The following is a 13,121-nucleotide window of genomic DNA, read 5'->3' as shown; positions in this document are numbered from 1 at the left end:
TTATAAACAGCACATTTGCATAATGACTGAAACCAGCCCACTGAGGGAACAATGGGCTGGGAGGTCAGTTCCTTAATCTTAATTATGCAAATTCTCATCATCATTGATCAACAACCACTGATCAATAACCATGAGTCCCATTCACAGAGAGTTGGGGAATGGCTGCAATCACAGCATTGTAAGATGGTGACAGATGCACCCTTAGGCCACTCCTCCATTCAGAGATGGTCTTTCCCTTTTCACGTAAATGGCCTCCTGGATCTGCTGGAGCTTTCTTTAGGAGCCTTTCCAGCTTTGACAAAAGTCCAGCTGGGGTAACCACATTTACTCAGGGCCTTCTTGATGTTCTTCTGCCTCCCTGGCTGCTGTGTCAGTGGGGATGGTGATCGCTCTGTGTTGTAGCTTCTTGATAACACCCAGTTTGTGCTCCAGTGGATGATGAGAGTCAAACCTTAGATACTGAACAAGAACTGTATGTGCAGGTTTACGGTACACGTCAGCTTTTAGATGTCCCCCATTGCTGATGGAAAGCTCACAGTCTAAGAAGGCTAACCTGCCACTTTTCATATCCTCCCTGGTGAATTTGATGTGGTTTGAGGGCGGAGTCAAGGAGGCCATTTACGTGAAAAAGACCATCTCTGAATGGAGGAGTGGCCTAAGGGTACATCTGTCACCATCTTACAATGCTGTAATTGCAGCCATTCCCCAACTCTCTGTGAATGGGACTCATGGCCATTGATCAGTGGGTTTTGGTCAGTGGTTGTTGATCAATGGTCATGAGAATTTGCATAATTATGATTAAGGAACTGACCTCCCAGCCCATTGTTCCTTCAGTGGGCTGGTTTCAGTCATTATGCAAATGTACTGTTTATAAGATTGAAACCTGCAGTCAGCTGAGACTGAAGACATCACCTGGATGATGACAAAACTTTTCTCCCACAAAACTCTACGTCCAGATGAACAGAATCAACTTTTGGAGATTTACTTACCTGGATGATTGAGCCTGCATCAAGATGTAAGCATGTAAGCAAACTGCAGATAGTCAGATTAACAGCAACATTATTTTGTCTTTATCTGCCATTGTAGAAATTCATTTCATGTAAACAATAAAGTGGCACACTGTGTGATAATCTCCACCCTGATAGGACTTTTTTAAACATGTGTTTTCAGTGACCCAAAAGCTCCTGAACCTGACCGAGTCATTTTTAGTACCTGTTGTTTTTGTGCCTGAAACAAAGCTTCTCTGAGACTGTGCGGTAAAAACAGACTGCCAGGCAGCTTTGAACCTTCATCTTTGGTTTCTGTATGAGTTTGTGGTGGATTATTCTGAATACCAGATGATGATGATGAAGATGCCAATAATGTTGTCTTGAGGAAGAGAATTCACTTTAAATCCAGACTAATATTTTACTTGTGTTAGCTCAGGTGTTTACCTAAGCATTCCGGGGTTAAACCAGTTGTGCACAGAGTGTTTATCAGAGAGCAAACACTCTGGCTTTTATTTTAAAAAGTGGCAGGTGTCAAGATATCCAATCACAGCGTGCAGCCGAGCCCAACGGCGGCGTGCGACAGAGCAACGCTTCCCCTTTTAACAAAGGTTCCACATGATTCTGCTCTGTTCTGTCAATTTGAACACTTTCTCTGTTCTTCCTGTCATAAAACCAGATGAGTGAGACCGAGACCACACACACACACACACACACACACACACACACACACACACACACACACACACACACACACACACACACACACAGCTGTTTAATAGGGGTGCAGAAAGTTTCAGCAGCCTGACCAGTGACACTAATAGGCTACAGTGTGTGTGCGTGTGTATGCCATATATGTGTGTAATGAAAAGACAAATTTTAACAGTTACACACACATATTGTTTTATGTTGGGTGTTAATTATTGATGCTGGGAGGTTTAATTTGTATGTGCGTGTCTGTGTGTTGAATAATGCAGCAGCTGTAGTGCTTTTTACTGTCGCCTCGCTTTGCTCTGTGTGTGTGTGTGTGTGTGTGTGTGTGTGTGTGTGTGTGTGTGTGTGTGTGTGTGTGTGTGTGTGTGTGTGAGGATGAATATTCATGAGCTCTTGTGGTTAATTTGTCGGCTGTTTGTTAAAACCAGAAAGACACAAGATGTTCTTGCTCGCCTTTCACCAAAACCTGCCTCACGCAATGTGTGTGTGTGTGTGTGTCTGTGTTATATGTGAGTGTGTGTTGGCTGGTAAATGCCAGCACAGGCACTGATCCACAGCAATTTGCCTTCTGTCCGCTCTGTTTACGATGAGTGTGTGTGTGTGTGTGTGTGTGGGTAGTTGCCAGATGTGACAGCTAATATGTCGGCATTTGTGTTGACAGGAAACTAATTTGCTCTTCTCTCCAACAGGAGACAAAGATCGACTGTGTGCGAGTGGCCACTAAAGGTAAGAGCCTGCATTTTACTTTGAAATTTATTCAGTACCAGTTGGACCCTTTTCATTTTATTTTGAAAAATTATAATCAGAAAAATTCTGTATGTACCTTTTCATTAGCTGCATGTGAAAGGTAAATGTGCAAGGTCTTATTTTGAAAATGGTTATAGACATTTGATTAAAGGTACAAATGTAATTTTTATTTTGAAAGTTTATGTTGTTAAATGTGAAATTCTACAAAATGATGTTGGTGGCAGTACAGTTTAATTTGAAAGGTTATAGAATACATTTTAGTGAACACAAGGTCCCATTTCTATAAGATTCGTAAAAGTCTTCCTTAATATTTATTTTGAAAGGTAGTTTGTATCATTTTATTTTGAAAAGTGTGTAGTTGTTGGAGTTGTAGGCTAATGGTTCTAGAGGTATAATGGCTCACAGATGGCTGCTTGTCCCTGACACCTATCCTCCAATCAGAGGAGGACCATGGACTCATGTCCTCGACACACACACACACACGCACACACACACACACACACACGCACAGAGAGAGAGCTCTGTGCTACGCTAATATCAGGCTAAACCCAGGCTAATGACGGGGCCTGTATGGGTGTCCAGAGAGCACAGCACAGCTAAACAAAAACACTGTTATCTCCCCTGATGGACATCCAGGATCAACCAGACACACACACACACACACACACACACACACACACACACACACACACACACACACACACACACACACACACAGTAATCGACTGTTCTGGCTTTAATCAGCTCTTATTGGAGCTCGTGTTTCTGCTGGCTAACAACACCATATGCTGATTGGCTCTGTCGGTCCCTACGTACCTGTCAGTCATACTTTAGTGGCCAACCCCAGGGGGTAGGACCCCCCCCCCACCCACCATATTGCCTTTTAGAGTACCCATGATGCCTTGCAGCACTAACAGAGCTGCTGTGATGTGAACGGCTGCTGAATGTTAAAACACACCGAGACAGCAGAAAGTAAAGGTGTAAAATGAAACATGATACCGCCTCTGTGAGCGTGTGAAGCAGGCGTGACGTTTAAATGCAGCCAGACAGAAAAAAGACTCACTTCCTTCCATCTCTGCACACGATCAACTCCACCTTATTTCAAAAGAACAAAGGAGAAATGCTGCACCCTCAATTATGAAGCGTGTGGAGAGAAACGCACATTTGAGCTGACATTCAGCCTCACGTTAATGATGATTTTTATTCCAATAATAACTTTATGTTTCATCAGCAATAACCAAAAATGCTCATAAAAATACATACATGAGAGAAAATATCAATGTGTCAATAATAACAGCACGAAGAAAAACACAGGTTAAAACTCCTGTTTTATCACACCTGTACCGCACCTCGGGTTAGCGGTTGATCTTTGGACTTCATGCTTGCTGTCTCTGATATCAAACAGGGACAGGATTATGTTTGTGGACACCTCAGATTGTGAATCCAGTAATTGAGAACGAGGTGATGCAGGAGCTTCACGTCGGTGCCGCAGGTGCATCTGCTGAAACTCTGTGACGAGTTTGACTCTGAGCTAAATCGGAGTCAGAGTAAGTTTTCTGGAGAACGAGACGACGTAGGATTTTGAACCTGATATCGTGGGTGTGTCCACCAGGAGCCTGAGCGGCGGTGCTGGAGGTTACAGTTTTTTTTTGTTTTTGTCTTTTATGATTGGTTATTGTGCACATGAATCCCGTTTACACTCTTTGTTCTGTCCTTCATAATCACTGACTTTATTGTCGATGAGTCATATAAGCAGTTCTTTGGCCTGCATGCAGGAGCTGTTCTCAGTCAAATATAAACCAGCATCATTTTTTGGACCTGATTAGTGTCCAGTATAAAACCATTCATGGCCCAGCAGAGACCCTTCACTAAGTCAGACTCAACATTCATGATCTGTATGCACTGACTGATCGCCATGGTAACACCGTGAGTATATGTATATACACTGATTGATCCTTTTTTAATAAACACATTTTTTCTAACTGACCTCTGTGAGTGCGATGAACACATGGTTAGGAGATTCCTGTTCTTTCTCTGCTTCTGCTGCTTGATTGATTGATTAATAACATCTGATCACTGATTGGCTGATTAACGAGCTTCTCTTCCAGGTATGTTTAGGTGAACAGCGCTCTGCTCTCCTCTGTTTGGCTCACAGTTCAGTTTAAATCAGTTTGGACTGAAGAAGAAGACTAACAGGGGTTTGGTGCAGTAAATCAATACTGATCTATAATCAATAGGCAGCGAATCAGTCAGACCTCAGCAGGAGAAAGGTCGTGTCTTCAGGTACACCCAGTTTATGATTGGTTACCTGTACAGGAAGGAAAGAGGTGATGTCATTCTGGGAAGGTCAGAGTGTTTCCATAGCAACCAAATGTCGTCTCTTAGTAACCCCGATCAACAGTTACAGTTCAACATTAACCTTTTATTAAAGCCTCTTAAAACAAACACTAGCTTTTTCATGTAGGATTTTATATTCCCATAGTCAGGTGAAGTGTTTTGGATGGCTGTGGCTTACAGAAGTCCACGAGGAAGACTGCTGACCTCACAGCTGTCCAGATGATGATGATCAGCATCCTGCAGGAGGGTGAATGCACAGAAGGTCACCGCTAAAAAGGTCAACTGTTCTCACAGGGGTGGGAGTGGAAAGTTCACCGGGAGGGAACAGTGGAGGAAAAGGTGCACAGACAGCAGAGGACTGTGAAGAAAAGTCCACTTGAGAACTTTCAACAAGCATCAGCAATTGCCAGGTGAAGAGGAAGGAGCTCCAGCCCTGGTACCAGAGACAATGAACCTCTCACTGGGCTGATCAGCAGGAGAACTGCTTTGAACTCGGTGCAGGAGTCTGGAGGAGGAGGGCAGAGACTCAGGTTCAGGTCAGAGCCAGGTGTTACAGCACTTCATGCTTCTGTCTGCTGAGAGCTTTTTTTTGCTCACCACCTGACCAGGTTGTTACTGTTTCACCCAAATCTCAGAGAAACCTCTGATCCAAAGATCCCGGTGAGCTAAAGGCCTCCATCAGAGCAGCGTGAGCTTCCGCAACTTCAAAGAATTTAAGGGAAGCACTCACAGATGGGACACCAACCAAAGCAGTGAAAGTTATGTGAATGTGATGGACAGAGCCGCTGTCCTCGCGGCTTCAGGCAGGACGTGGAGCTGCTCGGCTCGAGCTCAGCTGCAAGCGGAGCGACGCCGATCAGCAGTTTAAAGCTGCCACCAAGAGTTCTTCACACGATCAGAGCATTCAAGTGACTTTATTTAAACCCAGATGAGTGCAGCGTTTCCTGCTTTATTGATAACAATGATAATGATAATAATGAGACAGCAGGTGGAAGCACTGGGTCAAAATAAGGAGACGACTCGAGTCACAAACGCTGAGTGCTGTGTGCTGTGTTAGCATTGTGTTAGCGCTGTGTTAGCGCTGTGTTAGCGCTGTGTTAGCATTGTGTTAGCGCTGTGCTGTGACAGGAGAGCAGGGCGCTGTGTGTTACTAATGTTTCTGCTGCAGTACAGACCTGCCATCTCTCTCTCTCTCTGTGTCTGTCTGCATGCCTTCCTGGATGAATAGCCGCTATAATCGTCACCCAGCTCACCACGCCCTACATTCGCATCGCCCCGGCAGCAGGCGACAAGCAGCTAACAGGTCAGCACACACACGCTGCACACACACAGACTCACACTGACTGGAATCTCTGGCTTTAATGGCTTTATTGGATTAATAATTTCTAATAAGAGAGGCGCTCATGTCTGTGGAGCTCAAACATGACTGAACAGGAAATGATGTTGTGATCTTTCTGACTGTTTGGCCTGTGACGCGTCACACTCGGCACGAATCAAAGTAAAATAAATGACCCCGAAACACATCTGAACAAAGATGGAGGCGACTCTGTCATCGTTTGATTTGCAGTTATAGAGATTGACAGACCACGTGACTTTCGCGCATTGCATGCCGGTAACTCATGGCAAAACAATCCAAGTACCGCATCAAATGCAAGCATTTGCAGCACCGCAAAACGTTCATTCTTCGGTTCCAATAAATTCTTGCTTTTTCTTTGCCCCCCAAAAAGGTATGTACAAAACAAAGGAGAACAATGCCGGTCCGTACAAAGACAGACTTAATGAAAAGTCAAAGAAAAGATACGAGGAAAAAAATCAAACCAGTGAAAGTGTTAGATCCTTACGAGCACACAGAGGGAGAAAAGACGTCAGCGTGCTGCCCAACTTTCACCACGCTCATATTTATAATCATACGGTTCTTGGAGTGAGTGCATACACTCGTGAAGTTTAGTAACTTCAGGTCACTGCAACAAGCCCAGGTACAGTTTACCGACGGATGGGTGCAGGACCTTGAAATGCACCGTGTAGAAAGTAAAGACCATCGTACATATCATAAGTTTACCAGTATCACAAATCGTCTTCATAAATACACATTCGTTAACCGTTTATTAATAGGACCTTTGAGCTCAATGGTAATTAATTAGTAGTGGAAATAATTTCTGGTACCCATCACAGAAATGTAGCAGTGACAATAATATTGTATGCTGTAATCGTACTGGGCAATTAGTGATACAGAACAACTGTTTTATCCTGTGAATAAAAGTATATGTTTTTGTCAGTGTACCATGGTAATAACAGAAGCGAAACGCAATATTGCGTCAGGACAATTTACTATTTATGCACAATAAATAAAGGAGCATAGCGCCACAATTTCTGTTCAGCGCCAGACTTGCTTGTAACCTATATCACCAATTATGTTAAGAAAAATGACGCATTAACTACAACAGCAGACTGACCTTTGTGGGAATGCTTGGAGCAGACTAACCTGTGAGCTGGAGTGTTCTGGGACGTTATATTTGGTCTTTGAATGGCTGCAATCCAGTCGCGTCTTTGTTACTTCGGAAACATGGCTCGAACAATTTCTCTTCAACGACGTAATCCGATAACAACCGATCTCTTTACCCGTCGGCTTCCCGTGGCTGTCATGCGACCGGCTATTGCAGTTAATAATACAACGGCTTCTTGCCATTTTTGTGTTTCTTTTTATCGCTGTATAACTGATTTCAATTGAAAGCCTGCGTGCGCTAGTACCTCTTGCCACGAGTTCCCAGAATTCTTTGCGGTTTTACCCCTGAGTGACGTCACATTTTCAATCTCTATTCCCATCTTTAAAAATCTCAGATCAGCCCAAAAACTGTAGAATTGTGTTTCATAGTCAGTCCAGCAGAGGGCACCGAGCTAACAATGCAGCAGTTGATGACCGAACCCTGCTTGGATCTACTGCTGCCACCCAGCTGCAGGTCCGTCAGCTCAGGTCTCAGCTGAAGGTAACAGCACTTCCTATTCTCGTGTTAAGCATTCATGGAACCTCAGGGTCCTGCTAATCTGTAACCGGAAGGTTGCCGGTTCGATCCCCCTGCTCTTTCTGTCCTGGTCATTGTGTCCTTGGGCAAGACACTTCACCTACCGCCTACTGGTGTTGGCCAGAGGGGCCGGTGGCGCGATATGGCAGCCTCGCTTCTGTCAGTCTGCCCCAGGGCAGCTGTGGCTACACCTGTAGCTGCCTCCACCAGTGTGTGAATGTGAGAGTGAATGAATAGTGGTATTGTAAAGCGCTTTGGGTGCCTAGAAAAGCGCTATATAAATGCAATCCATTATTATTATTATAATAACGCGCTGCAGGTTCTGTAGAAGCAAGGCGGTCAGACAACGGCTGCAGAGGCTCTGTAGGTATGTCCCAATTCTTAGGCTGCATCCTCCTGAGGCCGTATTTGAAGGCCGATAACATCACAGCGACGCAACGAAGGCTGTCCCAATTCGTAGACTCGTCCGAGTCCGGCCGACAAATGCGTCCCCCTTTTCCCCAGATTTGAAGGATGGGTCGGATATATCCTTCGTGGCCATATCCCAGAATTCATAGCACGGCCCAGCCAATTCCAATTTCCAACAATGATGGCCGCTACTAAGTTTTAAAATTACTCTTATTATTCTTTCTGGGTCACAAAATAAACGTTTAACATATTTTCAGGCAAGAATGTAGCTGTGTAAACTTCAAATATCTGCTTGGTTTATCAAGACATTGCATATTTGCAAGTGCTCCGACGTTTTCGGAGACGTCTGTTACCCACCAGCTCGAGGCTCACTAAAACCGTCAAGAACAGCGAACTCCCAGCACATCGTTTTCAAACCCCCCGCGGCCTTTCGCTACGAATATGTGATATATAAGTCACTCAGATAACTTAAAAATTTAAATTTTTGGCTTTTTTCAGTGTTTTCTTTGTTCCTTGATAAATCGGTTTGGCTGAGATTAAAGTTATAGTTATCACACAGCTGAATAAACGTCAAACTGATTAAACAGAAGTGTGAGATAGTCGAGAGTTTACGCCAGTATCCTGTTATATTTTAGATAGCAAGGAGCAGACGGCCGAGTTTATTAACCCTTTAAGACCTACCATAGAACCAAGTCCGCCAAAGCTTATATTATATTTTTACATGTTGTAGTGCCATTTTTGGGAGCATTTCAAGTTGATATACATTAATACAACCATTATAACCCAACTTTTAATAATATGTATGCGTTAAGTGCATAGTAATTACATAAATTGCAAAAAAGTGAAATAAAGTAAAAATTTAAAATCGTTTTTTGTTTTTTTTAACATATATTTCTAGTTAGAGAAATTTAAGAGGCTTATCCCTCAAAACTGTAAATACAAAAAAGTTGCACAAAATAGTTTCCCACCACAGGAAATTTATTTTAAATGTCTTCATAGTTTTATTTTTGAAATACACCAATTTTTATATACTGCAGGAAAAACGAAAATGAATATTATAATGAAAATCTGCAAAAAGCAGCATATGCATCAAAAGAAACTATTTCCAGCAGTGCAATATGAGTCCTAAGCATCCCAGAAACGACACAGAAAGTCATAAAGTCAAACATAACTTTGAAAAACACCAGTATAGGCTCATAAGGCCCTGATGGTAAAAAAAAACTACATTTCCGCAAAATGACGTCACTTCCGGTTTCGGGCAGGTCATGGCGGACATGCGATAGTTCGCGCTGATGGACGTAGGAAGTGTTACAAACAGCTGATCGAATCGGCAAAGGGTGTTTCTGGAATATTATGTTTTTGTTGCTGCAAGTGCTTTTTATGCAGTTTTTGCAAAGCTATATGTGGAAGGAAACCGTGACCGAGGACAAGCTGATGGCATAAGATGTAAGTACAACTTCTCCGGTTTCATATGCAAACAAATTATTGCGCTAGCTTACATGGTTGCAGTGCTACCGGGATTTAAAAATAGTTATGTAAAACGGAGCGTGCCCGCTCCAACTGGCTTTAAAGGGTTAAACTCCACCGAGGCAGCGGTGACGCAAATCTGAAGTCTAGACCGTCCCATTTCACAGCCGTTTACTTCCAGCCTATCCAGCCCACCTAGACCATGAAGGCCGGGTCCTCCGAAGCCTGTGGTCTATGAATTGGGACACAGCTTGTGTGTGTGAGGCCGAGGGTCTTTTGAGAGTCCCAGAGTCACACACAGAAGGATTATTCTCACTGTGAGTCATGCTAAGCTGCACTGCTCGAGTCCAAGAATATCAACACAACACAGAAACAAGGAAGAGTTTACATCATCTGGAGATAAACCTCAGGGAGGGCAAAGCCATGATTGTGTGTCTGTGAGTCTGTGTGAGTGTGTGTGTGCGTGTGTGGACTGAACAGGTACACGCACACACACACACACACACACACACACACACACACACAAACACAGATTCACAACTCACAGAAAATTACATTTAAATATTTACCAGCCTGAAAGTGGAAACTTTCAACACACACACACCAACTGTGTGTGTGTGTGTGTGTGTGTGTGTGTGTGTGTGTGTGTGTGTGTGCTACCAGCAGTCCTCAAATACTAACAGCTGTTCGCCTTGTATCCACACACTGAAGCACACACAAACACCTCCCACGCAGCGTGACTGGCTGAAGCCCTGAAGCAGAAAACAGCTTCACTTTCACATAAAAACAGCTTCTCCATGGCCCGCTGTGACACACATGCAACAACACATACATACAAACTACACACACGCCACACACAAGGAGACACACAGATAAATTCTGTCTTCAAAGCAGTGTTTTGATAGCCTTTAAACTGAAAACAGCTCTCTGCCTCCAAGGGGGGATACTGTCTGTGTGTGTGTGTGTGTGTGTGTGTGTGTGTGTGTGTGTGTGTGTGTGTGTGTGTGTGATGAAACAGGAGGGAGCTGATAGTCGAGTTCGTCTGACCTTGAAGAGACGAAATGAAAACAGAAAATAAAAGAAACCAGTTCAGTAAACTGCAGCTGAACTGGTTTCATAGATCAGACATGAAGATTATTAAATATTAGGTCTCTCTCCTCCAAGTCTCTGTTAGTACATGACTTCAATTTCAATTCAATTCAATTTTATTTATATAGCACCAAATCACAACAAAAGTCGCCTCAAGGCGCTTCATAGATACAGAGAAAAACCCAACAATCATATGACCCCCTATGAGCAAGCACTTTGGCGACAGTGGGAAGGAAAAACTCCCTTTTAACAGGAAGAAACATCTGGCAGAACCAGGCTCAGGGAGGGGCGGCCATCTGCTGCGACCGGTTGGGGTGAGAGAAGGAAGACAGGATAAAAGACATGCTGTGGAAGAGAGACAGAGGTTAATAACAGATATGATTCAATGCAGAGAGGTCTATTAATACATAGTGAGTGAGAAAGGTGACTGGAAAGGAAAAACTCAATGCATCATGGGAATCCCCCGGCAGCCTACATCTATTGCAGCATAACTAAGGGAGGATTCAGGGTCACCTGGTCCAGCCCTAACTATATGCTTTAGCAAAAAGGAAAGTTTGAAGCCTAATCTTGAAAGTAGAGCTAGTGTCTGTCTCCTGAATCCAAACTGGAAGCTGGTTCCACAGAAGAGGGGCCTGAAAACTGAAGGCTCTCCCTCCCATTCTACTTTTAAATACTCTAGGAACAACAAGTTAATAGTGATCAACAAATCGATTTACTCTGCCTTACAGAACCCTGGTTGCAGCAGGATGATTATGTTAGTTTAAATGAGTCAACACCCCCGAGTCATTCTAACTACCAGAAATCTCGAAGCACAGGTCGAGGGGGCGGTGTGGCAGCAATTTTTCACACCAGCCTATTAATCAACCAAAGACCCAGACAGACTTTTAATTCATTGGAAAACTTAATGCTTAGCCTCGTCCACCCCAGCTGTAAAACTCAGAAACCAGTCTTGTAATTATATATCGTCCATCTATCTACATAACTGTCTAGATACTTATGTTGCTACATACATTCCCTGTGTAGGTACCTCTTAGAGTTTAAGTTTATTTTTTTCTTCTCTTATCCTAAAGGAATTTTAATGTAAAAATCTACATGCTGCTAACAGAGAGATGTCAAACTGTATTTTATTGTTCTGGTAACAGTGACAACAAAGATCTATTCTATTCTACTCTTTCTTTAAAAAAAAAAAAGATTTATTGATTTTTTATTTTGGAATACAAACAGCAACAAATCAGCACAGCCAAATACAAATAAGAAGAAGAGAAGAAGAAAAAAACAGATACATGAGCAGTGTTGGGTAAGTTACTTTAAATTTGTAACTTAGTTACATTACTAGTTACTGCTATCAAAAGTAAAATGGTAAATGGCCTGCATTTGTATAGCGCTTTTCTAGTCCATAGGACCCCAAAGCGCTTTACACTACATTCAGTCATCCACCCATTTACACACCCATTCACACACTGGCGATAGCAAGCTACATTGTAGCCACAGCTGCCCTGGGGCGCACTGACAGAGGCGAGGCTGCCGGACACAGGCGCCACCGGGCCCTCTGACCACCACCAGTAAGTAACTCAGTTACTTTAAGTTACTCGTTACTTTCAAAGTAACTAGTTACTAGGGAAAGTAACTTTGGTTTCACCCAGAATTCTCTTATTAATGTGTTGCTTCCCTAACGGGATTCCCAGCAAGGATGCCAGTCTTCTAGCTTGCTTTCATGTTAGCAGTATACTGCCACAAGTGCACTGTGCCACCTAATGACCTGAACCTAAAATGGTTAAAATGGCAGTGTGAGTGCAAGTTAATGATGAAATAAATGAAACTATATTAGAAACTAACAATGTTTGTTTATGTGTCACTTTTTTATCAGTCTGTTTAATCTTTTTCTATTGTTTCAACCCTCTGCAAATGCAAACACATCATTTTGGGGTTGATACAGCAGTGCTATAAATCTAATCATTGTACGTAGTATCACTAGGAAGAAGCAGTGGATCACAAAACACGACATACAGTGTGTTGAAACTTTTGAAAGATGTATTTATTTTTGCCATTTAAATGGGGAGAAAGTATGTTTTTAGCAGTGCCAACATTAAACTGTGCCTCAGACCATTTAGGAGCTGTAGGTATCAAAGTGCAAAACATATAGTGCAAAAATGGTTTAACATAAACACAGTGAGGTTTGTCCATTCTTTGTAAACTTAACTGCTGAACTGTGCCAACTGGAGACCTCATGTTTAGTAATAAAAGTATTTTCAGGAAAGGGAAGAGAAATCAAATAAATAATAAGTATTTTCAGCCTCATAAACAGTCAAACCAAAATAATATTTCCTCCATACCGGCCATGTCGATAAATAAA

The 13,121-nt window shown here is 42.8% G+C and overlaps 1 protein-coding gene across 7 annotated transcripts in view; it reads left to right on the top strand.

Annotated features, from left to right (window-relative positions):
* Nucleotides 1–13,121, top strand: part of LOC146626065 (receptor-type tyrosine-protein phosphatase mu-like) — a 226,007-nt gene that overhangs the window by 116,568 nt on the left and 96,318 nt on the right. For 6 of the 7 annotated variants that reach the window (XM_085363138.1, XM_085363137.1, XM_085363139.1 and 3 more), the window contains exon 17: nt 2,390–2,426. In XM_085363138.1, the coding sequence (XP_085219264.1) occupies nt 2,390–2,426 (37 nt within the window). Of the gene's footprint in view, nt 1–2,389; nt 2,427–6,012; nt 6,088–13,121 lie in introns of all 7 variants that reach the window. The other variant, XM_085363141.1, reaches the window with a different exon arrangement.

This window comes from Diplotaxodon limnothrissa, linkage group LG9, assembly GCF_057381915.1.
Source record: "Diplotaxodon limnothrissa isolate DT_005_m linkage group LG9, D_limnothrissa_male_GT1.1, whole genome shotgun sequence".
Taxonomy (NCBI): domain Eukaryota; kingdom Metazoa; phylum Chordata; class Actinopteri; order Cichliformes; family Cichlidae; genus Diplotaxodon; species Diplotaxodon limnothrissa.
This window is presented reverse-complemented; position numbering and strand designations above follow the sequence as displayed.